Source organism: Nicotiana sylvestris, chromosome 8 (genome assembly GCF_000393655.2).
Source record: "Nicotiana sylvestris chromosome 8, ASM39365v2, whole genome shotgun sequence".
Lineage (NCBI taxonomy): Eukaryota > Viridiplantae > Streptophyta > Magnoliopsida > Solanales > Solanaceae > Nicotiana > Nicotiana sylvestris.
The window spans coordinates 116,933,453-116,961,236 of NC_091064.1; the positions used below are offsets into that span (position 1 = coordinate 116,933,453).

The following is a 27,784-nucleotide window of genomic DNA, read 5'->3' on the forward strand; positions in this document are numbered from 1 at the left end:
ACTGCAAGATCGTAATGGGGAGGGACACCATCGAGTCAGACAGATACCATGTTGGTTGTACTCCCTACTATTCAGGATGGTTTGAGGGTAGTCATGAGGGTCTGGGCCAGCCTAGGTTTGTTCGAGGTCACAAAATCATAGATGAAAAGGCCGAGGCACAATTCAAATATAACCAGTTGTGCAAAAGGATCTGTGAATGCGAGAGTGAACACCGCAAGATACAAGAGGCCAACCAGAAGCTGATTGAGGAGTGAAACGGCATGGCTGTTAGTGCCAACAAGCGACTAGAATATTTGGAGCGGGGCATAGTAGAGTTGGAAAGGAAATTTCTCAAAATAATCGATGATTGTCAAAATGCCAAGGGAAACGAAGGCGGACACCTAGCCAGGGCTTACCTATTGCTGGGACTTCGCGAGTTGGGGAAGCTGTTCGACGGAGCCAAGGATGCCGAATCTGGGGAAGGTCCTTCTGGGACCAAGTATATAGGAGTTTCCCTTTCGCTTTATAAAATGTAATAAGGCCAATGGCCATTAGTGACTTTTATTTCTTGTTTGTTTAGTGTCGATTTGGGATTCGTCTTATTTTCTATCCATAAAATGAGGAATTTAGGATTCTAATTTCTCTAAATTAATTTGTCACTAGGCCAACCTCGGGCACAAATAGGTTCCCAAATTAGGACACGTTTTACATTCTACACTATGTGTTTAAATACTGCAACACCTTTTATAATCCTCACTAACTTGGTTACCTTTTGTTCTACTTTTTGTTTTATTATTCCCTCCCCAAAGGTTAGTTCGTGCACTCTGGCAACATCATCCTATTCCATAAGATCCAGGGGGCCTCCACCCACTCCTCCTCTTAGTCCCGTCAAAAACAAGAACAAAGGGAAGATGGAAGATTTGAACAACGTCAGAAAGGAGAATTCAAGTGAACGGGTAGAGGCCACTAATGGTCATGGTACTCAGGTTCCCAAGGAAAGTGCATCCCAATTTGAACAAAAACTGCTGAAATTCCAAGAAGAGCTTGACCAGGTTCGAAATCTGGCAAATCTGTCATTTTCCCTCACCAATCCAGACATCAATTTCCCAAATGCTCAAAACCCTACACCTCCATATAATATCCCTAAGCAACAGAACCATCCCGCTCCTCACCATCACTGCAACACCTGCCATCTCCCAAATAATACCCCACTGCTCATCCCAGAACCTCTAAACTCCGCAAATGACCACTTCCACACCCACCACAACACCTCTATCTATGCGGATACCATGCCACACTTTGCCTAACCCATCTCAAGCACACCCGAGTCTGATGATAAAGACTTGCTCATCAGGAACCTAGCTGAGGAACTTAAAAAATTGACTAGCCGGATTCAAGGCATCGAATGAAGCAAGGGAATTGAAGGGTTGAACTATGAAGACTTTGCATACAGCCCGATGTCAAACTGCCCGAGGGGTACAAACCTCCGAAGTTTGAAATGTTTGATGGTACAGGGGATCCAAGTGTCCATTTGAGAACGTACTATGACAAGCTGGTTGGAGTAGGAAAAGACGAGAGAATCCGCATGAAGCTATTTATGAGGAGTCTGAAAGGAGATGCGTTGTCCTGGTACATCAGCCAGGATCCAAAGAAATGGTCAACCTGGGTAAGCATCGAGTCCGGCTTTATGGACAGGTTCAGGTTTAACACAAAAAATGCACCGGATGTGTTCTATATTCAGAATCTAAAGAAGAAACCTACAGAAACATTTCGCTAGTATGCTACTCGCTGGAGGTCCGAAGCTACTAAGGTCAGACCCGCCTTAGAGGAGGAACAGATGAACAAATTCTTTGTTCGGGCTCAAGACCCGTTGTATTATGAATGACTAAAGATGATCGAGAGCCATAAATTTTCCGACATTATCAAGCTGGGTGAAAGGATTGAAGAGGGCATCAAAAGTGGTATGGTTACAAACTTCAAGGCCTTGCAAGCTACAAATAAGGCCTTGCAATCTGGTGGTGTGTCTAAGAAAAAGGGACGTGAGGGCCGTAATGGTTGCACAAAGAACCAAATCTCCTATAAAATACCAAACCTACCCGACACCTCCACCCATATATCAGCCAACTACGAACTACCAAGCACCCTTACCCTCATACCAAGCTCCACCACAAACTTATCAATCACCTCCACCTCCTACATATCAGCCTACTTCGCCTAGATATTCCCAACCTACACGTGTCTACCAAACCTACAATGCTCAACTATCCCATTACCAATCACCTCCTACACGCCAAAATTTCCCTAGACCTCGACCAAACTTTGATCGCAGACCTCCAAAGCAATATACAGCCAATGCTGAACCTATTGACCGGTTGTACGAGAGACTCAAAGCTGCTGGTTATGTCAACCCCATCCCGACTGCAACTCCTAAGAACCCTTCTCAGTAGGTTAACCCAAACAAATCATGTGCATACCATTCCGACATGAAGGGACACACCATCGATGAATGCCATTCTTTGAAAGACAAGATCTAGTCTTTGATTGATAATAAGATTATTGTGGCGAATGAACCTTCTCCAAATATTCGCAATAACCCTATGCCAGACCATAAGGGGGGAGGCATACATATGATTGAAATAGAGGATGATTGGTATCCCGAGGGATCGATCGGTTTGATCACGTAGGGTGATGACCCAAAGAAGCCAGTAAATACCATAAATCCGATCGTAGTCCAGATTCAACCACCTAGGGATGCTAAGGTAAATATGTCTGTGCCATTTGAGTTTGAAACAACGTCATCTACAAAGACGCCAGCGCCAATTGAGGTTCAATTCGTGTCTTCGGCAAATGTGCCCACACCGTTTTAAAGTGCAGTTCTACCACCCAAGGCACATGTTCCATTCGGAGTAAAGATAGCCACACCGATCCCAGTGGTGATGATAGCCATGACACCGTTCCATACAAAGGCTGTACCATAGGACTATACAGCCGAGGCAAGGAGGAAAGGCAAGGTTAGGTTTGAGGAGACTATTGCCGCACAGGGTATGACAAGAACTTGTAGAGTCTATACCCCTGAACATCTAGCTAAGTCAAGCAAGCAGGCCTCCAATCGGCAACCCTCATTGAAACAGGACTAGATGACCTCTGGAGAAAGATACAGGCCAAGGAATACTCGGTCATCAACTAGTTGAACAAAACACCAACACAAATCTCCATTATTACTTTGTTAAAAAACTCAGAGGTGCACAAGAATGTTCTTCTAAGGGTGCTGAGTGAAGCATACGTGCCAAGCAATATCATCGGTGGGAAAATGGCTAATATGGTAGGACAGGTATTGGAAAGCCACAATATCACTTTTCATGAGGATAATCTGCCACCCGAGGAGCTAGGACACAACAAAGCACTACATATCACTGTGCAATTCGAGGACTATTTTATCACTAGAATCCTGATCGACGGAGGATCCGGTCTCAATATTTGTCCACTAGTAACACTCAAGAAGCTGGGTAAGGAACTACATAAGATAAAGGACGGAGCCATAAATGTGAAAGCCTTCGACGTTTCCCAAAGGTCCACCACTAGGGAGATCAGTCTATACTTGCAAATGTGGCCAACTTGGTTCGATGTTGATTTCCAAGTGATAGATGTACAACATCTTACAATCTGCTATTGGGACGAGCATAGATTCATGATGCTGGGGTCGTGGCATCAACACTTCATCAAGCCTTAAAATTTGAATGGAATCACCAGGAAGTGATCATTTACGGCGACGACAGCAATCCTATATACATTCTATAGACCATTCCGTCGATCGAAGGAAGAAGGAAGCTAGGTAGAGAGACTTACCATCACATTGAACGAGTGAATTCTATTGAGAAAGATAAATGATGGGATAATAAGATCGAGAGTATACTGAATTGGAGTGGGTACGAACCTGGCAAGGGGCTCGGCAAGAACCTCCAAGGAATCGCTAAGCCCATAAAGCTCAAAAAATATGGCACTACTTTCGGTCTGGGATATGAGTACACCTGGGAAGAATTCAACAACTGGTCACCACCATGGCGCGGTCTTTACTATCCATTGGAGCAGCCAATACCACATTTAGAGCAGACCTTCCAACCGGCCGATATTATTTATGGGTCAGACGAAGAAGAAGCACTAGCATCGTTGAAGAACTTGTTCCTAGAAGACAATGATATGGACTGTTGTGTTGTCCTCGAGGAGGAGGCGGAGGAAGGTCCTTCCATACAGGCTATAAGAAGAGGGGCACACCTCAATAACTGGACCATCAGGACAACTAGAGCCCGATGAGCCTCAGGGTAGCAAGGCTAAAACAACTATCATGCACTGTTTTTATTTACTAAATGATTTTTTTTCGCATTTTAATTCCTGCAATAAGATCTCCAATGTTCCAAAACAGTTATGTAATTTATCAAAGCATTTTGACTTTTCTTATGAATCAACACTCATTACTATTTTTCTCTCATTAATTTACTTATAGAACATTACTATTACTTGACTTGATAAACCAATGATTGTGACATGCAATGAGACAACGCAACAAACGAACATTGATTTAGAGAAAGATGACATACCAAAAGACATTGTTAAAGAAGTTGAGAATTTTGAAAATAGACCTAAGTCCAACCTGGACTAGACCGAAATTGTCAACTTGGGAGATGCAGAGAATGTCAAGGAAACATGAATCAGCGTTCACCTATCGCCATCAGAAAAGAAAGAATATGTAGAATTCCTTAAGGTGTATGAGGACATATTCGCCTGGTCGTACAATGACATGACTGGTCTGAGTACTTCTATTGTGGCTTACAAACTGCCAACCAATCCGACATGTCTGTCGGTAAAGCAAAAGCTTAGAAAGTTCAAGCTTGACATGACTTTGAAAATCAAGGAGGAAGTCACTAAGCAAGTCAAAGCTAAGGTTCTAAGGGTAGTAGAATACCCAACATGGTTAGCAAAAATTTTTCCAGTGCCAATGAAGGATGGGAAGGTCAGAGTCTGTGTCGACTACCGGGATCTCAACCAGGCTAGTCCAAAAGACGACTTCCCTTTGCCGAACATACACATCCTAATTGACAATTGTGCCAAGCATGAATTACAGTCGTTCATAGATTGCTTCGCTGGTTATCATCAGATCTAGATGGATGAAGAAAATGCTGAGAAAACAACTTTTGTTACGCAGTGGGGAATGTACTGTTACAAAATGATGTTGTTCGGCCTGAAAAATGCTGGGGCCACCTACATGGGGGCCATGACTACCATTTTTCAAGACACGATACACAAGGAGATAGAGGTGTACGTAGATGATGTTATCATCAAGTCCAAGAAGGCCACTGATCACATGGAAGATTTGAGGAAGTTATTCAATAGATTGTGAAGGTACAACCTGAAACTGAATCCTGCAAAGTGCACATTTGGGGTTCCTGCTGGAAAATTGCTTGGGTTTATTGTGAGTCGCTGGGGAATGGAACTGGATCCATCAAAAGTCAAAGCTATTCATGAATTGCCACCGCTAAAGAACAAGAAGGACGTGATGAGTTTCTTGGGGAGACTTAACTACATCAGCCGGTTCATAGCACAATCTACAGTTATCTGTGATCCAATCTTAAAGATGTTGAAGAAGGACGCCGCTACCAAATGTACTGATGACTGACAAAAGGCCTTCAACAAAATCAAGGAATACCTATCAACACCACCAGTCTTGGTCCCGCGCGAGCTAGGTAGACCTTTGTTAGTCTGCCTTGCAGTATTGGATGGAGCTTTTGGTTGCGTTTTGGGGCAGCATGATGAAACGGGGAGGAATGAGCAGGCCATTTATTACCTCAGTATGAATTTCACCCCGTACGAGGCTTGGTATTCTCTATTAGAGAGCACCTATTGTGCTTTGACTTGGGTGGCCCAGAAGCTAAGGCATTACTTTAGTGCCTACACTACATATATCATATCAAGGATGGATCCTTTGAAGTACATCTTCCAGAAACCCATGCCCACTGGCAAGCTAGCCAAATGGCAAATCCTGTTGAGTGAATTTGACATTGTCTACATTACTCAGAAAGCGATCAAGGGATGGGAACTAGAAGATCACCTCACTAAAAATCCGATAGATGGAGAATACGAACCCCTGAAAACGTATTTTCCTGATGGGGAGGTATCATTCATAGGAGAAGACATCGCAGAATCTTATGAAGGTTGGAGAATGTTTTTCAATGGAGCAGCAAATTTCAAAGGAGTTGGCATAGGAGTAGTCCTAGTATTAGAAACCGGTCAGCATTATCTGGTGTCTGCCAAGCTCAAGTTCCCCTGCACCAACAATATGGATAAATATGAAGCTTGCATCTTAGGGCTCAAAATGTCCATTGACATGAACATTCAAGAGTTATTAGTGATTGGAGACTCGGACCTACTCATACATCAGGTCCGAGAAGAATAGGCAACCAAGAACTCCAAGATACTCCTGTATCTACATCATGTACAGGAATTGAGAAATAGATTCACAAAGACGGAGTTCCAACACATTCCCAGTGTCCAGAATTAGTTTGTCGATGCATTGGCTACCCTGTCATCCATGATACAACATCCGAACAAGAATTTCATTGATCCCATTCCAGTGAAGATCCAAGATCAGCCAACTTACTGTGCCCATGTCGAAGAAGCAGATGGAAAGCCTTGGTTTCATGATATCAAGAAATATTTGGCAAAAGGCGAGTACCCAGAACTTGCAAATACTACTCAGAAATGCACACTTCAGAGGTTGTCCAACAATTTCTTTCACAGCGGAGGAATCCTGTATAGGAGGACTCCTGATTTGGGGTTGCTAAGGTGTGTTGACGCAAAGGAAGCATCCAGGCTACTAGAGGAAATTCATGCTGGGACTTGCGGTTCATATATGAACGGTTTTGTCTTAGCAAAGAACATACTCCGAGCTGGTTACTTTTGGATGACTATGGAAACAGACTACATCTAGTATGTCCGAAAATGCCACCGCTGTCAGATACATGCAGACATGATGAAGGTGCCTCCAAATGAGCTTAATATAACATGCTCACCATGGTCGTTCGCCGCCTGGGAAATGGATGTTATTGGACAAATCGAGCCTGCCGCTTCCAACGAGCACATGTTTATTTTAGTGGCAATCGACTATTTCACCAAATGGGTCAAAGCGGCATCCAACAAAGTAGTGACTAAGAAAGTCGTGGAAGACTTTGTCCACGACCGCATTGTTTGTCGATTCGGGATTCCAGAGTCAATCATTACTGATAATGGCTCCAACCTCAACAGTGACTTGATGAAAGCTATGTGTGAAACCTTCAAGATCAAACACAAGAATTCCACAGCTTACAGGCCTCAAATGAATAGAGCCGTAGAAGCCACCAACAAGAATATCAAGAAGATATTGAGGAAAATGATAGAGAAGCATAAATAGTGGCACGATAGTTATCATTTGCTTTATTAGGATATCGCACCATAGTCCGCACATCAACCGGGGCAACCCCCTATATGCTTGTTTATGGTACAGAGGCAGTCATTCCTGCTGAGGTAGAAATTCCTTCCCTAAGGATCATACAGGAAGTTGAGCTCGACGACGCAGGGTGGGTGAAAAGTCGTTACGAGCAACTAGCCCTTATCGACGGAAAGAGAATGAATGCAGTTTTCCATTGTCAACTCTATCAAAATAGAATGTCCAGAGCCTTCAACAAAAAAGTCAAGTCGAGACAGTTCACACCAGGGCAGCTGGTGTTAAAGAAGATTTTCCCGCATCAACATGAAGCCAAAGGGAAGTTCTCTCCCAACTGGCAGGGTCCATACATGGTTCACCGGGTGCTGACAGGAGGAGCCCTCATACTTGCAGAAATGGACGGAGAAGTCTGGCTAAAGCCGATCCATTCAGATGCAGTCAAGCGTTTCTATATGTAATATTTATGCTTTCCTTGTATGATGAAAATTGAACTATGCCTAACCTGATTCCCGTTTAAGAAGGGATATGTAGGCAACCCTATGGGTTTTGTCACAATTCAATAAAAAATTTCATTTCCCCCGTAATTGGAAACTGGGGCAGAATTTTGAGGAGGATCCTCAAAATTCCGAAGTAATTTCAGCCGATCGTCGCAAGCAACATCAAAAACGTCAACCTATTAAACTGGGGTAGAATTTTGAGAAGGACCCTCAAAATTCCGCAGCAAGAGAGGTTGCAATGTCCTGAACTGCGTCACAGTCGTCGGTTCATCTAAAAGTTATTTTTTAAATTATATACTTATGTCATATTTTTACAAATTCATGCATGTTTATCATCGAAATTGCCTTGTTTAGCAACGCTACCCCAATGATACATACATCATTGCCAGATCTAAGCTGAGCAGGTCAAGTAGAGCTAGTGGGGATATGAACTAACCTTCCCCTTTACAAAACTCACGATTATTTTTTGGATGCAGGCATTTAGATTGCAAAATCATCAAACATGCTATATACTCACGAGACAAACAGTGTTCAGGAATACAATTCTCAGAATCGTTGCACTTACTTGCATTTGCTATACACACACAACAGTGTCCCCAGCAGGCACAATATCACCAGCAATCACAACATCGCTATAGACTATCACCTAAGAAAGCTTTATCACCATTTTCCATTTTACTTCATTGCATAAGGCTACCATTATGCCTTTCGAGGCTAAATGCTGTCTCTATCTGCATTTTCTGCATTACATAAGGCTACCATTCTGCCTTCTGAGACTAAACGCTATCTCCATCTGCATTTTCTGCATTGCATATGGCTACCATTCTGCCTTCCAAGACTAAACGCTGTCTCCATCTGTATTTTTCTACATTGCATAAGGCTACCATTCAGCCTTCTAAGACTAACACTGTCTCCATCTGCATCTCTACATTGCACAAGGCTACCATTCTGCCTTCTGAGGTTAAGCTCTACCTCCATCCGCATCTGCATGGTTGAAAGATCGCCACATACTACATCACATGGGTTGAAAGATTGCTGCATACTGCATCTCATGGGCTGAAAGATCACTACATACTGCATCTCATGGGCTGAATGATCGCCAAATTATCCCAAGGTGCCATCGTTCGGAGGCACCATTTTCATAGCCCGAGAACACCATGTCATGGCCTAAGGATCCCCTTTAATCTTTTACATATCATTATTAAAAAGCATCATGGTTCGGAGGCACCATCCTTATAGCCCGAGAGCATAATTTTATGGCCTGCGAATCCTTTATTGCACGCTTCATGTCCCAGGACATCATGGTCTAAGGATGTCATCCTAACCATCCAAAGACAGCATTCATGGTCCGACGAGAATTTGCTTCATGTTTAAATTTACGCACAAAATACGCTTGTATCGTTTCTAATTGCAGGTAAACCGGCGAGCAATGGCCATCCCGACATAAGCGATCGCGCTCTAGTTCCCGCAGCCATATCAAGCCTTAACCATTCCCATAAACCTACCACTCAACCCGCCCCAGGTATTGCATCCGTTCACGGAAAACTCTCTATCGGCATACTCCTTCGACAGATCCTGCATACTCCTTCGACAGATCCTGAACTACATATGGCCTAATTCCTATAAAACCAGGGATATGTAGGCAGCTCAGAAGCCAGGGCACGGCCTAATCCTCTTCAAACTGTTCCGCTCGGTCAAAACTGGCCATCATATCTTTACCCGACAACTCTTTCATCCTTCCTAGGTAAAGAAGGGCAACTATTGATACCCAAATTTTCCCTATATATTTTTATTATGAAAAAATACTTTCAAAATAGCATATGTATGCATATATAAGTATTTCCAAATGTTTTATTATTTTTTATTAATTTTTAAAGATTTTTGAACCAATTTATTCACTTATTTTATTCATAAAAAACCTAATAATAATTCCCAAATTATCATTTTGGTGATTCATTTATTTGATTCTCATATTTATGCAAAAACATAGCTAAGATAATTTTTGTATATTTTTACAGATTTATTTAGTGTTTTTAAAGCTAAATTGTATATAATTATAATATTAGCCCCTATTAAGATTTAATTGCGTTTATATTTATAAAAATTATGTCCAATATTTTTAAATTAGTAATTATATTTTATAAATTATTTTAGTACCTTCAATTTATTTCCAGAATTTAATTTACTATTTTTTATAAAATAGAAGAGAAGAAATGACTATTTAAAATCTAGCCAGATTTTATTTCAATTTTAGCCTAAATTCTACCCCAATTCAAACCCAATTACCCCGGCCCAAGTACTACTCATGCCTGACCCCAACCCAATTAAACTGACCCATACCCGGATCCCCACCTAACCCTTTAAATCTCAGCCGTTGATCATTTAGATCAACGGCCACCGGCTACCCTTTCCTAATTAAACCAAAAAGACCCGCCAAACCCATTCATTTGTTACCATACGCCACCTCTGAAATCCCTCCTCTCCCAAATCCTCTCTACAATACCCTCAAACCCTAGCTTCCGCCACCCTAATCCACCCTAATCCATGGCTTTCCAAGGTCATCGGAGACTTGTACCAGCCTTCCATGGCTCCTATATGTTTGTCCTTATGGTTTCAAGGCCAGAATATGGAGAACTCTGGTCCAGTCTTCGTTCGATTTTAGTTCATGGCCCTTCTCCGGTCATCTTTGACCTTTCTCCGGCCAACCATGGTCATTCGAGTCAGACCTTTGACTCTCCTGGTTAGATTGGTAACTTTCAAGGCCTTTCTCGTTGCTTTTGGGTTCTTCTGAAACCCTAATCTCTAAGATCTTTCGATTTCTTTCAGATATACTTTAGATCTATGCTTGCTTTGAACTTTTAAGCATTTTTCTCAAAGTTTCTTTAACTTTGCTTTCAAAACTCTTTATCTTTTCCGATTAGGGTTTTCCTGTTATGTTATTTCAAATCTCTTCTCTAATTTTTGCTATGTTTTGCTCATATTGTTCTTCTATCTGAGTTAGCATGTTAAAAACCCTAATTTCTTTTGGCTGTTTATTAGACGAGTGCTTGTTTAGTTAAGTTTTTGTTTGATTTGTTTATTTATCATCTCTTAAGCTCTACTATTGTTGAAAACCCTATGCCTTTGGGTTTGAAACAGTTTGTTTGAATACCTGACTCGACTGGAGGCTCCTTGTTTATTTGATTCCTCTAATTCTAGTTTTTTACTATCTTTAAAACACGACTATGCTGGAAACCCTAACTTTTCAAAAGGTTTCACACCTGCTACTATGAGACTTTTGCATGCTTCTGATACTCTATTTTTTCTTCACTATTGATTCAATGTGACTTGACCTACTTGATTATTATGTTTCGAATGTTGACTATCTACTGAACCTTAGGCTACTATTGTATGCTGTTTCTTTTGCCAATAGGTTTGGCCTCACATGTCTAGTGTTTGTGCGCTCTATTTATATGCTGAGGTTCCTTCTTTGATTAATCTTCAATCTTGGGACTGATTTCAAACTTTGCTTTCGTGAAACTCTAATTTCACTTGCCTATTTAAGTTAATTGATTCTTTCCTTACTTTGCTTTGCTGAATCTTTTTCCCAAAATAAGTGTATTTCTATACTTAGACTCGATTGCGTACTTAATGTTTTACCCCTTCTTTTATGGCAATAATCAGTTTGCCTACAAATTGATTTTCTTTCCTTAATTTGAGTCTGTCACTGCCCGTTAAGCAGTGGTTCCTTAATTAAAGGGAATCACCTGTGTAATTGATTCTGACTTGTGATTGTTTCCATGTTTGTATCTTATTACTTCTCCTTCACTGGTATTCAAAAGTTATAGGCTATGGGGAAATTTGCTTACTTTATTTCTGCATTTGCTTCTTTACTGGTATGTTCTGATTAATCTTTCAGCATCAACAACAACATGTTTCTTTACTATTCCCTTCACTCTTGCCTGTTTCCTACTTATGTTTGATCAAGTTTCATTATCAAGCATGTTGTAATCTGCCTCTTTACTTTTCTGAATTAATGTTTTCCTTATGAATTGAACTCTGTCAGTTACTTATGAATTCCAAACCCCCATATCCCCTGTGTGTTTGTATTCTATGGTTGGTTTGAGGGCATGTCAGCATTAGACATTACTGTGCATGACCCAAACCTAATCCTCTCTATGTATTATGTTTTCTGGCTAGTTTATGGGCATGCCAACATCTCTTATTGTTGTGCATGTCCAGAGTTGACCCCTCTTAGGGTCATACGCCACCTGCAATATTTTCCCAAACCCCTGCCCCCTTTGTGCAATTGCTGATGATGTGCAATTTCAGCTTTACTGCTATTGTTTTTTAAACTACCCTTATCCCTTACTATTCTCAACCTAGTTTTTTAAATAACTCTCTGCTTCTGCAATTCCACTCTACTCTTAGACTTAGGCTCGGCCCCTCTTGTGTGAGCCTTGCTTTGGGACCCATGAGCTCCCTCTGAACTTGGACACATAAAGGCTGGCCCTTCCACACTGCACTCATCTCTATCTTGTTATGCAACTTGGGTGTAAGCACTGCCCGGGTTCATTGAGACCCATAGGGAACTTTGACCTACCCAGGTCTAAGAAAGGCTTTGAACAAATGACATTTGAGTTGGTTTATCTCATAACTTAGACAGGAAGTCAAGAATCATGCTTCATATGGTTGTAATTTTTTCTTTTGTACTTTTCTGAAGTAATCCATCATTCAGTTTGTAATAATTTGTAATAAACATTGGAGTTGGCTAGTGAAAAGGGCTGGGTAATTATGGATTCTTAAGGGTAGATATTATGCCTATAAGACCTATAATTCTGCTTGTTGAATTCCGCAATTTAGATATCATGCCTATAAGATTCGTGGTTCTGCATGTTTAACTCTGCATTTAGAAAATATGCCAAAAATGCTACATGTTTAGCTCTGCATCTAGAGAACCCGCCTATAGGACTTGTTTAAATTCTGCATGTCTAACTCAGTATTTAGATATTATGCCTACAGAATTTTGCCTTAAATTCTGCATGTTATTATCACACTTAGACACCATGTTCTAAGGATCTAAATGGTTAAAATCAGATATCATGTTCATAAGGATAAGAATCAGTACCTCTTTTATTTTAGAAATCATGCCTATAAGAATTGCGAGTAAACTCTGCCTGCTTCAATACACGTTCGACTAGATATCATGTCTATAGGAATTAAATCAGTAACAATAGATATCCTGCCTACAGGATCCGAAATCAGTTTAGTCTAAAATCAGCTTAATTCATATTGTCCTTAACTAGTTTTAAACAACTCTCTCACTCCCTACGGTTTAGAAATCATGCCTATAGGATCTTAAATTATTTGTTTTGAAATTGTTATTGCTTTGCCATATTCTGAATAGATACCATGTTCATATGATCGCACCCTAAACACTTAGTCAAGCCTTAAGTGATAACAACAATAAAATTGAATCCGCCTTTGTTAATTAGTAATTGCTACAACCAGCAGGCGGACCTGATTCAGACTTCTTATCTGAGTTATGTAATAAACTGATCTGCTTCAATAATTAAAACTCACCCCGCCTTTAGTATTTTAAATTCAGACCCTAAATGTATGTTTAAGTCATGCTATTTATGTGTTTTTTGCTTGAGGAGGTATACATGAGCCTTTTATTTGTTTACATGCTTCCCCTAATGTGTAATATTTATGTGTTTTGTATGTTGCCTTAGCTTTTTCACCTTTTGAAACCAGAAAGTTAGCCTAATATCCCTCCCCTTTAGGAATAGCAGTCCTAAGTTCCCCCGAGACTGATAGGAATGGGACGGGTAATAGCATGCAATAGTGATCGAGACTAATTCTCGCTTTAATACCTTAACGGGGTGGGAAGGGTGGATATGGATATGATGACCGGTGTGCTAATACCTCGTGTATCCTCTCTTCTGAGGAGTGTCATGCCAGATATCGCATTGACGTGATCCATATTATAAATAAACCTAGGATCCCTCCACCTTTTTCTTTTCTCTTTTAAGTATTTACAAAATTGTAACTTCTCTTCCAAATTCGCCTTTTAATTTTTTCCTCAAAATCTTATGTGTTTAAACTCAAATCCCTTACTATTTGAGCATATACTTGTATATTTGCTAAATTGTACAAATTCACAAAAACTGTCTGGCCGGGAACCACACTAGTGGATCCTTAGGGGTGCCTAACACCTTCCCCTTAAGATAATTTCAAGCCCTTACCCTATCTCTGGTTATTCAGACAAACATAGAAGCGAACCTTATAGGTGTCCTAATGCACCTTAAATCATTAGGTGGCGACTCTTCAAATGCAAAACCCAGTTCTCAAAAGGAACGAGTTGTCCCAAAATGTCACAAACCCAATCTCCCGATGACTAAGAGGGAAAAAGGGGGCGTGATAACTTTTCGACTGAAGAAGTGGTACGTGACCTCGCCATTCGCGAAAGGACAAGAGTAGAGGTTTTAATTTAGCATTGAGAGATCAAAATCTCACGACAAGAAAGAATAAATGTGAAGTTTTCCTAACTCTATAGCCTCTGTGGATAAATACAGACATCTCTGTACCGATCCCTCAAACTCTACTAAGCTTGTCTGTGAACTGTGAGACCCATGCAACCTAGAGCTCTGATACCAACTTGTCACGACCCGGATTTCCCACCCTCGGGAGTTGTGATGGCGCCTACTAATGTGAGCTAGGCAAGCCAACTGTTTGGACAATTTATATTTTTACCCATTTTATATTCTTTAACAATTACGAAGAAATAACATTTAAACATCATAATTTAACATAAGCGGAATAAATACAATAAGCTATATGAACATGAATATCTATCACAACTATTTGAGTCTCGACTACCCAGAACTGGTGTCATAGTTTCACAAATGGTCTAAGAATACTACAAATAAAGGTCTTAAATAAATAAATACAACACTGTCTCTGGAAATGCATGAAAGAAATAGGAATAGTAGATAGAAGGAGACGCCAAGGCCTGCGGACGCCTGCAGGACTACCTCGGGTCTCCTGAAGAGCAAGAATCAGCAATCCCACTGTGGTCCGAAGTCTACAACATTGGGGTCTGCACAAAAGAGTGCAGAATGTAGTATCAACACAACCGACCCCATGTGATGGTAAGTGCCTAGCCTATCCTCGGCGAAGTAGTGACGAGGCTAGGACCAGACTACCAAATAAACCTGTGTAATTTAATTATATACAGCGGAAAAGAATAACAATAATATACAGTCAAGCATGGAAGGGGGAAACATGCTGCGAGGAAACATCGTATAGTAACAGAAGGGCAATAAATAAATATGAGGATCACCACAGATCAATTGAAAATAGGACGGGGAAATCATACTGCGGGGTACAACAAGTATCAACAGGAAACCAGCAATTAGATGTAGAGAAACTGTAACTCAGTTATCAATAACAATTAAGAAAATCATAGACAAGTGCACGACATCACCCTTCGTGCTTTACACTCTTCCTTACCCAAGCAACAATCACAAGGCAAATGGGGTAAGTGAATCTATAACATCAAAATAAAATCAATTAACAAAAAATAATAATAAATAAGCGTAAAGGACATCATAACTCAATTATCAGCAAGAGTCAGGAAAATCAAGGACAAGTGCACGACATCACCCTTCATGATTTTACTCTCGTCCTCACCATAAGAATCAATATAAATTGCATGGCATCACCCTTCGTGCTTTTACTCTCATCCTCACCATGAAATCTGTATAATAGGCATGGAATGGAACATCGTGCGGCACGACATCACCCTTCGTGCTTTACACTCTTCCTTACAAAGACATTGCACGGCATCACCCTTCGTGCTTTAACACTCTTCCTCACCCAATCAACAATCACAAATGAAAGGGCAAGGGAATAAATGAAATTACAATAAGAATCCCGGCAACGGAAGAACAATTCAACATTTAAGTCCCGGCAAGGGAGATAACAAATAAAGCAACAATATCCCGACAAAGGGGGGGGGGCAACATAATGATCTCTTCTGTTTCTCACTTTTACTTCACAATTCACTTCACAACTCGAGCCAATGCTCTAAAGGTTCAATTATCACTTATACTTTCACAATTCACTTCACAACTCAAGTCAATGTTATAAAGGTTCAATTATCACTTGTACTTTCGCAATTCGTTATACAACTTGAGCCAACGCTCCTCAATGTTCATAGGTCACAATTCCTTCCTCAAACTTTACACAACAAATAGAAACCATCACCAAGGCATGAAAGATACAATGAAGTCATGATAATCACAATATAAGACTCACGGTCATGCTAGACACCAACGTATAGATACTCATCACCATGCCTATACGTCGTACTCAATAATTAGCACATAGCAAATACGACTCGACTCCTAATCCCTCAAGCTAAGGTTAGACCAAACACTTACCTCGATGCCACGAACACAATTCAAGTCTCTACTATCGTTTTACCGCTTGATTCCACCACCAACTCGCTCATATCTAGCCATAAGTTACTTAATTACATCAATAAACGCTAAATGAATAAATTCCAATGCATGAAAATAAGTTTTCCAAAGTTTTGCCCCAAAAGTCAAAATCGCCCCCCGAGCCCACATGGTCAAAACCCGAGGTTCGAACCAAAACCCGATTAACCATACCCCCACGAACCTAAATATATAATTTATTTTAAAATCAGACCTTAAATCGAGGTCCAAATCCCTAATTTTTGAAAAACCTAGGTTCTACCCAAAACACCCAATTTCCCCCATGAAAATCATTGATTTTGAGTTGAAATCATGTTAAAAGATGTTAATGATTGAAGGAAATGAGTTAAAATTAATTTACAATCGATTTGGAAGAAGAGTTCTTGAAAAATCGTGCTAGGGAGTTTGTGTTTTGAAAAGATGTGAAAATGGGTTAAAAATTCGTCTAAGTATAAAAGTTGCAGGTTGCAGATGTGGGAAATGCGAATAGGGGTTCGCAATTGCGAATCCTGACCTTTGTCATGTTGGGAAATGCGAAACAGGGCTCGCATTTGCGAACCCTTCAGAAATGTTGGCCTGCATGCCTGCTATGCACAACTGAAAAATCTACAACTTTCTAAGTCCAAAATACACCCCGTGGTCTATCCAAAACTCACCCGAGTCCTCGGAGCTCCAAACCAAACATACACACAACCTCAAAAAAACATCATACAGACTTATTCGTGTAATCAAATCACCAAGATAACATCATGAACATCGAATTAAACCCAAGATCAATGAAATTTCTCAAAACTTCTTTAAACATCAAATTTTGCATTTAAGGTCCGAATCACGTCAAATGGATTCTGTTTCTTACCAAACTTCACAGAGTTATCTTAAATAACATATAATACATGTACCAGGCATCGAAACCAAAATACGGGCCCAATTCTATCAAATTTTAATCGAAATTCATTTCCAAACCTCATAAATAATTTCAGAAAACGATTTTCTTTAAAAATTTATTTCTCGGGCTTGGGACCTCGGAATTCGATTTTGGGCATACGCCCAAGTCCCATATTTTCCTACGGACCCTCCGGGACTGTCAAATCACGGGTCCGCGTCCGTTTACCCAAAACATTGACCGAAGTCAAATTAATTCATTTTATAGTCAAAATTAATTATTTTTTTACAGATTTTCACACAATAGCTTTTCGGCTACGCTCCCGAACTGCGCATGCAAATCGAGGTGATGCTAAAAGAGCTTTTAAGGCCTCGGAACACAGAAATCATTTTAAAAACAAGTGATGACCTTTTGGGTCATCACAGTTAGGGATTGGGTTTGAATTGAAATTGGGCCAGGGAAATTGGGTTTAATTTAGGGTTACAATTAGGCTAAAATTGAAATACAATTGGGCTATTATTTAAATAGCCAATTTTCCCCTTTTAAAATTATAAAAAATAGTAAGTTAATTTCTGAAAATAAATTGAAAGCACTAAAATGATTTATCACATATAATTAACAATTTAAAAAATACAGGACTTAATTTTATGAATATAAAACACAATTAAATCTTAAAAGGGCTAATATTACAGTTATATGCAATTTAGCTTAAAAATACTAAATAAATTTGTAAAAATATGAAAAAATTAACTTAGCTATATTTTAGCGTAAATACAAAAATATAATAAATGAATTACCAAAAATAATAATTTTGGAAATAATTATTGTGTTTTTATTGATAAAAGAGGGAAATAAATTGATTTAAGAACCTTTAAAAATTATGGAAAAATAATAAAACATTTGGACATACTTATATATACATATATATGCTATTTTGAAGTTCTTTTGCATATTAAAAATATCTATAGAAAAATTGGGTATCAACAACAACCAACAAGGCCAGGCAGACTTTCGTGCTCCCGGTACGTTGCTCCTCTTCGGCTCGAGTCTGTTCGCTTGGGTAAGCCAGGTCTAGAACACAACCACAGGTTTAAACTTAGAATAACGTAACCTCATGTTGGATGCCTAGTGGGAACATTTATTTGCATTACGTACATTTGACCTTGGGTACTCAACACAGGGGTTGGGTCCGTCCAGGACAAGTGTACCCAAAATAAAAGACCATCCTGATGCATCCTACGTGCTATATGAATATTTATTTGTTTCAACTTGCATTTTGACCTGTTAGGAAAAGAAAATCAAGAGAAAAATCAAGAGTGAGGTAGGATAGAGAATTCACCCGGTTCTGAAAACCCGGTATTCGAAAATGTCTCGAAACTCTGCCAAAATTTTTGAAAAAAGAGGAAAATGTATTTCAAGATATAAGAGTGAGTCAAATATCATGTTTTTCCAATTATGTCAAAACTGACCGAACTATGCAAGTCTGATTCTCACCGGATGTGGGATACGTAGGCAACCTACATAAGGTTCGGCCTCATTTTTGTAAAAAAAACCCAAATAAATGTACTTTACGGCTTTGGTCAAAAGAACAAGCCGACCCAGCTTCGGTTACGTCTTAAGCCGTTCTTGCAGGGATAGCCTTAGATTATCTTTCAATTGTCGAAGGGATATTTTTGTGAAGAACGGGCAAGTCTGTCAATAAGGTGTCATTGTTTTTCACAAAGTACCTTCCCCCGGCCTCAAAATTTATTTGGAATTGTGAAGGGGCCATGTTTACAAAAAACGACCACTATTGCTAAAATAGCATAGGGGGCCATTTTTTCTCTCTTTTTGGAAATTGAAAACTTGTTTCACAAAGGAGTCCACCAGAGTCAACCCTAACCTTAACCATCCACGGGTACAAATGAACACTGTCCAGAACCCGTCACAATTGGTCATGGAGTAGGCTTAGCTGCAGCTTCGTATGTGCTGGAATAATTTAGATGAAGATGGTCAGGATTGGGTAAAAGAGCAGTTGGGTGCCCTTGTAGACATTATGAAAATCAAACCCTGGGAGGATCTAATCAAGGCTTTGGTAACTTTTTGAGATCCTGTCCACAACGTGTTTTGTTTCTCGGATTTTGAGCTCACCCCTACTCTAGAGTAAATGGCCGGATATATTCATTTTGGCAAATACTTGAGGAAACATCAACTTATATTCACAAGGGCTCCCTCTATGGACAAGTTCTTTGATCTCCTGAATATCAGTAAGTAAATGAAGAAGGCCCATATAAACAAAGAATATTGTTCTTTCTACTTCTTGTACTTCAGGTTCGGGCACTCAGCTAGGTTTGAAACACATGAGAAGGGTTAAAACAACAGACAAGATAAGAGTAGCTGGAAAATTCATCTTTGATTCACTTTCATTGTGGCGTTTTTGGGAATTATGGTCTTTCCGAATGTAGAAGGGACAATAAATACTCGTATGGACAGAATTGTAAGAATCCTCACTACTAAAAAAGATCACACACTTGTTCCGTTAGTGCTGACAGACATTTATTGAGCATTAACCTTGTGTAAATCCGGGGCTCAATTCTTTAAAGGCTGTAATGTTATTCTTCAAATGTGGTTTATTGAGCATCTCCACCGCCACCCCAAGTTCATGAGTTATGGTTCGAGCGAGGACAACTTCATCAAGAGTTATGAGGAAAGGGTAAAAGACTACAATTCTCCAGAAGGGTTTGAAGCCTGGGTCTTCCACTTAAGAACTCTAAAGGCAAGTCAGATAGAATGGACCCTAGGATGGCTTCCGGTAATGGAAGTCACACACATGATGGCTTCAAAAGGTTACCTAATGATGATGGGTCTAAGGAGTATCCAACCATACGTATCACAAAGAGTTCTAAGGCAATTAGAAAGATATCAAGTGGTACCTGAAGATGTAAATTTGAGTAGCCAAGTCATTGAGCTACACCCAGAAGCAACACTACTTGAGGCTTTAGTCAAACGAGATTGGAATGGTTGTCGATATCTGAAAGGTGACACCCAGGTACCAGATCTTGAGAGAGGAGAAGTGAATCCAGGTTATTCTGCATGGTTTGAAAGAAGGTCTAGTGATAATAATAAGCCAAAGCCCAAGCCCGAAAGGCCCGCCAAAAGACCCCATGTTAAGGCTTTTGATGATAAAGTCCGGGAAAGGTTGTCTTGGGGATAGAAGGAGAAAAAATATCAAGTCACCATTCACACTTTGGAAGAAAAATTAAGAAACGTCATATTCAATAATGATATGTAGGGACAAGAAGCTGAAGGTGAAAGGAGAAGGCTGGCCCAAGAAAATGAAGCTCTCCGAGCCCAATTCCGGAAGATGAAAATAGCAGTTGAGAACCTATAACGACCTGAAATGTCGTTTTAAGAATTAATGCCCTGATCCCCTATTAACTACTATCGCCATGTTTGTTTCTACTATTATGATTCGCCGGAATGTTTGGTTTTGAGTTTCGAAGTGTTTTAGGACACTTAGTCCCTAAATAAGAGCTTAATCTTTAGAATTTGGACCGTAGATGGAGCAATGTGAAGATGGCCTCAGAATGGAGCTCTATTGGGTGATTTTGATCTTAGGGGCGTGTTCAGATTGTGTTTTGGAGGTCCGTAACTTATTTAGGCTTGAAATGCCGAAAGTCGAATTTTTTAAGTTTCTGGTTCGATAGTGAGATTTTGATATCGGGGTCAAAATGGGATTTCGGAAGTTGGAGTAGCTCTGTAGTGTTGAATGTGGCGTGCTTGCAAAATTTCAGATCATTTGGACGAGGTTTAATAGACTTTTTGATCGAAAGCATAATTTGAGAGTTTTTGGAGTTTTTAGGTTTAAATCCGTTGTTTAATTGGTATTTTGATGTTGTTTGGAGCATTCAGAAGATTGGAACAAGTTTGAATGATGTTTTAGTATTGGTTGACATGTTTGGTTGAGGTCCCGGGGCCTCAAGTGTGTTTTGGATGCTTAACAGGTCATTTTGGAACTTAGAAATTGCAGAAAAATATTGCAGCAGTCAGTTCTGGTTTCCTTCTTTGCGTTCATGAGTGAGGTCGCGTGTTCGCAAAGAGGAGCTAGGGCTGGTAAGAAATTAATTCTTTGCGTTCGCGAAGGAGCTCCCGCGTTCGCGAGGCTGTGGGACCTTGTGCCTACGTGTTCGCGAAGGCAGTCTCGCGTTCGCGTAGGATAAGAGAAATGATCATCGCGTTTGCGGTTCGGCATCACATTCGCAAATAGGGAGACTGTCCAGTGGAACTTTAATGCATCACGTTCGTGACCGTTGTCTTGTGTTCGCGAAGAAGAACGCGTCTGGGCAGAATGTTTAAGTTCAAAATTGAGGGTTTAGCCATTTTTCTGAAAAATAGAGCTTGGGAGCTAGGATTTGAGTGAGGTTTTGTGGGATTTTTAGAGATATCGATTGGGTAGCGATTCTTAACTCCTTTTTAATTATAACCCATTAATCTAAACATAAATTTATTGTTTAATATCAGAATTTGTATGAAAATTGGGGGAAAGTTCTTAGACCAAGAATTTGAGTTTTGATTGGGGATTTGACATTGGATTTGGATAATTTTGGTATGGTTAGACTCGTGAGAGTATGAGAATTCTAAAAAAAATGTAAATTTTACCCAATTCCGAGACGTGTGCCGAGGGGCGTTTTGGTCAATGTAACTAATTTCACGTATTAGTTTATAATTTGTTTGTAGAATCAGTTACTTGAAGTGTTATTTACATTATGCAATTGAATCGAATAGATTTGGGCCATTTGGGGTTGAGTACTCGTGGCAAGAATGTGGTTTCGGGTTGATTTTGAGCCGGTTCGAGGCAAGTGACTGGCCTAACCTTGTGTGGGGTCTCTCCTTAGGATTTGGTATTATTGATATTTGAAATGCGTTGTATGTGAGGTGACGAGTGCATACTTGTGCTAATTGTTGAAAATCCGATTTTCTTTAAGAAATTTCAATTTTGTTTCTTTTTCTTGTTTATACTACTTGCAATTTAATCCTTTTGTTAGCTTAGGGAAGCATGTATAATTGACTTAATTGCTTTACTTGCTCAAACTGCCTTATTTGGATTATGTGCAGCATGCTAGGCTAGAAGTACCTGTTTTACCTTAGTATGGAATGTGAATTGAATTGTGTATTCTTCGTGTTGTTGCTGGATGTTTACTATGGGACTATGGGACGGTATCCCCCTAGATCACCCTGCATGTTTACTTTGGGACTACGGGGTGGTATAGCGGTAGATCCCCCTGCATGTTTACTTTGGGACTACGGGACGGTATCGCGGTAGATCCCCTTACATGTTTGCTTTGAGACTGCGAGACAGTATCCCGGTAGATCCCGCTACATGTTTACTTTGGGACTACGGTACGGTATCCCGGTAGATCCCCCTACATGTTTACTTTGGGACTACGGGACAATATCCCGGTAGATCCCCTTGCATGTTTATTACGGGACTACGGGACGGTATCCCAGTAGATCCCCTGCATGCTTAATTTTTGACTACAGATTTGTATTCTGATAGATCCCCCTGCACATTTACTTTGGAACTACGAGACTGCACCAGGTAGTTTCCCCTTTGTACTGGATATTTACATTTGGGAATACAGATCGGATTTCCTGTAGATCCCCGCGTATTATGAGTTGGACTACGGGAGTGCACCGGGGAGATCCACTGGATATTATATTTGTGGACTACAGGACTGTATCCTGGGTCCCCGGTTGCATCTCACACTTCACACAGTGTTTCAGGTGTTCAGGGGTCTTAGAATACCCGTACCACACAGTTTCTACTTCTACGTCAGCCACGATGTTGTTTTGAGTTTGGTGACATACGCCATATGGTGAGGTATTTACCCAGGCTTAGGAGGGGTGCACCTCCACAAACTTCTCAGCCACAAAGTACCTCGCAAAGTTCTCAGGCTATGGTTATAGCACCAATTGCTACCCCACCCGCTCAGCCGGTTAGAGGTAGAGGTCGTCCTAGAGGAGGAGGCCATGCTAGATATTATGCTCTTCCTTCCTGTACCGAGGTTGTCGCCTGCGATTCTATCATCACAGGTATTGTCCTGGTTTGTCATAGAGATGCATCGGTTTTATTCGATCTCGGTTCCACCTATTCTTATGTGTCTTCTTATTTTGCTCCGCATTTGGGTGTATCTCGGGATTCTTTGAGTTCCCCTGTTTATGATTCTACTCCTGTGGGAGATTCTCTTGTTGTGGACCACGTTTACCAATCGTGTGTGGTTGCTCTTAGTGGTTTTGAGACCAGAGCCGATTTGTTATTGCTCAGCATGGTAGATTTTGATGTTATCTTGGGCATGGACTGGTTGTCTCCCTATTATGCTATTCATGATTGTCACGCCAAAATCGTGACACTGGCTATGCCAGGTGTACCACATGTTGAGTGGAGGGGTGCTTCAGATCATACTCCCAGTTGAGTTATTTCTTTCTTTAAGGCTCAGTGAATGGTTGAGAAGGGGTGTGACATGTATCTAGCTTATATGAGAGATGTCAGTATTGATACCCCTATAATTGATTCAGTCCTAGTAGTACGGGACTTTCTTGATGTGTTTCCAGCTGATCTTCCAAGTATGTTGCCCGATAGAGATATTGATTTTGGCATTGATCTGTTGCCGGGCACTCAGCCCATTTCTATCCCTCTGTATCGTATGGACCCTTCTGAGTTGAAGGCATTGAAGGCGTTGAAGGATCAGTTACAGGAATTTCTTGATAAGGGTTTTATTTGATCCAGTGTATCACCTTGGGGTGCTCCTATCTTGTTTGATAAGAAAAAGGATGGTTCTATCCGTATGTGTAGTGATTATCGCTAGTTGAACACAGTTACAGTGAAGAGCCGTTATCCTTTGCCACGTATTGATGATCAGTTTGACCAGCTTCAGGGTGCACGAGTGTTTTCTAGATTGAGTTGCACTCAGGTTACCATCAGTTGAAGATTCGGGAGCCAGATATCCCGAATACTGCTTTCAGGACTCGGTATGCTCATTATGAGTTCCTTGTTATGTCTTTTGGGCTGACCAATGCCCCATCAGCCTTTATGCATTTGATGCACAGTGTGTTCCGGCCATATCATGACTCGTTTGTCATTGTCTTTATTGATGATATCCTGCTGTATTCCCGGAGTTGGGAAGATCATGAGAAGCATATGAGGACAATGCTCTAGACTCTGATGGAAAAGAAGTTATATGCTAAGTTCTCGAAATGTGACTTTTGGTTGGATTCCGTGGCATTCTCGAAAGTGGATGCAGTGCAGAGTCATCCCAGACCATCTTCAGCTATAGAGATCCGCAATTTTCCTGGCTTTGCGGGTTATTACCGTCATTTTGTTAAGGGTTTTCATCGATTGCAGCCCCTATGACTAGGCTGACCCAGAAGGGTGCTTCTTTCTAGTGGACGGAATAGTATAGGGCGAGCTTATAGAAGCTCCAGACAGCTTTGACTACAGCCCCAATTTTGATATTGCCTATAGGTTCGGGGTCTTATACTGTCAATTGTGATGCCTCGAGGATTGGCCTTGGAGCGGTTTTGATGCAGGACGATAGGGTGATTGCCTACGCGTCTAGACAGTTGAAGGTACATGAGAAGAAATATCCTGTCCATGATCTCGAGTTAGTTGATATTGTTCACGCCTTGAAGATCTGGAATCATTATTGTACGGTGTTCCTTGTGAGATTTATGCTGATCATTAGAGTTTACAGCACATGTTCAAGCAAAAGGATCTAAATTTGTGCCAGAGGAGGTGGTTAGAGTTGCTGAAAGACTATGATATCACTATGTTGTATCACCCAGGCAAGGCCAATGTGGTGGCCGATGCTTTGAGTCGCCGAACAGAGAGTTTGGGAAGTTTGGCTTATTTACCAGCATCGGAGAGGCATATGGCGATGGATGTTCAGGCCTTAGCAAGCCAGTTTATGAGAATGGATCTTTCAGAGCCCCTTGGTTTGATTACTGTCCCGTTTTAGCTTGTATCTCATCGTTAAACTTCATATTCTTAGCATCAACTGCTCTAACAACAAGCATAAAAATAGATCACGTATTTTTAGAATACCATTTACAAATTCAATTGTTGTTACCATTTTCACGGTAAACAGTTTGGTGCCCACCGTGGGGCTAAAACAAAAGAGTGATTATTTTCTTGTTGGTTTCATTGCACAAACGCAAGTTATCTTTCACACTTTTTCTTATCCAATATCTCTTGATTTCAGGTCAAAATGTTTGGCTCGGTAAACAGAGTCGAGAATGACAACCTCGAAAACCACGGGGAAAATGGCGTGGCTGTTCCGGCTGTCGGTGCGCCACAAAAGAATCCCGATAATGCGCTCGGACCGATTCTAGCGGATGCGGATTCGCAGGACGCACAACAAGTCGACGAAACCTCGCACACCAACAAGAAGCTCAAAAAAACCCATTCCGGGAAGAACATGAAGTTAGTCTTTATGTTATTTTTGAAATGTTGCAAGCACAATAGTTTGCCATCGCTCAGTTACAAAGCCATCTGAAGACTCTCAGCACAGCTGCGCCGGAAACAGCTTCCCCCGCCGAACAAGTACCCATGAAATCGAGCAATAACAAATAGGTAGTTGATCCCGCCATCATGAAAATGTTGGAGGACCTCACCAAAAAGATCGAGTCAGGCGAGAAAATGATAGCGGCCAAATATAAGAATATCAAAACGTACAACTCTAGGGTCGACCAGATCCCCAGAGGCGCCCCCGGTCCTCAAGGGCATGGATTCAAAGAAGTTCATACAAAGGCTGTTCCACGAGGAAGTGGCCCCGAAGCCCATTCTAAAGATATTCACAATGCCGGAACTACCTAAGTACAATGAGACCACCAACCCTAATAACATGACAATGCCTACACCTGTGCAGTAAAAGGCAACGATATAAAGAGTGACGAGATCGAGTCCGTATTACTGATAAAATTTGGGGAAACACTCTCGAAGGGGGCCATGATGTGGTATCACAACTTGGATCCTAATTCCATAGATTCATTTGCCATGCTAGCATACTCCTTCGTAAAGGCACATGCCGGAGCCATCAAGGTAGCGACAAGGAAGTCCGACATTTTCAAAATCAAGCAAAGAGAGATCGAGATGCTGCGGGAATTCATGTCTCACTTTCAGATGGAACGGATGGAGCTACCGCCAGTCTTCGATGATTGGGCAGTGCAGGCCTTCACCCAAGGCCTGAACGAACGAAGCTCGATGGCTTTGAAGCATCTGAAATAGAACCTGATTGAGTATCCAGCCGTGAACTGGTCGGACGTCCACAACCGGTACCAGTCGAAGATTAGAGCCGATGATGACCAGTTGGGAGCCCCTTTGGGCTCAGTAAACCCAAGTAGGCTCCTGGCAAAGGAGCCGAAACCAAAGAAAGAAAGGTATCAGCCATACCTCCATGATAGGAGGAACGCCCCGAGGTGCAACCTACCTCACAATGATCAAAGAATGGATCGAGGACAGACCCATCGAGGGCTCATAAACAGAACCAGGTTCGATCAAAATGTAGTGCCTATGGGTGCGCCCCACCTGTCAAAATACAACTTTAACGTTGATGTGTTAGACACCGTGTTCGCCATAAGTAAAATCAGAGATGCCAAGTGGCCCAAAGCTATATAGTCAGATCCTTCACAAAGGAATTATAACTTAATATGCGAGTTTTACAACGCGCACGGCCACTGGACAGAGAATTGTCATCAGCTACGGGAAGAGGTAGCTTGACTGCTTAACAAAGGACAACTTTGGGAATTCCTCAGCGATTGAGCCAAAAATCAGTTCCGAGAAAGGGAGGCAATCAAGAAGAACGAGGCAAACGAGCCGCAACATGTCATCCACTTGATCACAGGGGGCGCTGATGCCCTACAGGAACCCGTAATGAGAAGAAAAAAGATATCCATTACTAGAGAAAAGTGGACTCAGGGATATAACCCCGAAGACACCCGCACATTCAACGAAGAGGGCACCGAGACCCTGTATCAACTCCACAACGACGCACTGGTAATCTCCTTCCTTGTAAATTCTTTTCAAATAAAACATGTACTCATGGATCCAGGTAGCTCGGCCAATATTGTCAGGTCGAGAGTGATAGAGCACCTTGGATTGCTCAACCAAATCGTGCCCGCCACTCGGGTCCTCAACGGATTTAACATGGAAAGCAAAGCAACGAAAGGAGAAGTTATCCTCCCGGTTACCGTGGCCAGCACCCAAGACACCAAATTCCATGTCATCAAAGGAGACATGAGGTATAACGCCTTATTTGGGAAACCGTGGATACACTGCATGAGAGCAGTGCCATCCACCCTTCACCAGATGATAAAATTTCCACCAAAGGACGGAATTAAAACCATTTACGGGGAACAACACGCAGCGAGGGAAATGTTCGCAATACACAATGTGGTACCAACGTTCGTGTCTCCGCCCCCGAATAAACCAAAG

At 41.1% G+C, this 27,784-nt stretch overlaps 1 protein-coding gene across 1 annotated transcript; it reads left to right on the forward strand.

Moving 5' to 3' along the window:
• The first annotated feature begins 260 nt into the window (after positions 1–260).
• LOC138875575 (uncharacterized) lies at positions 261–5,137 on the forward strand. The gene is made up of 4 exons (XM_070154413.1): positions 261–511; positions 836–1,031; positions 1,871–2,027; positions 4,710–5,137. Exons 1-4 carry the CDS (start codon positions 261–263, stop codon positions 5,135–5,137), a joined length of 1,032 nt encoding a protein of 343 aa, XP_070010514.1.
• Positions 5,138–27,784: the final 22,647 nt, after the last annotated feature.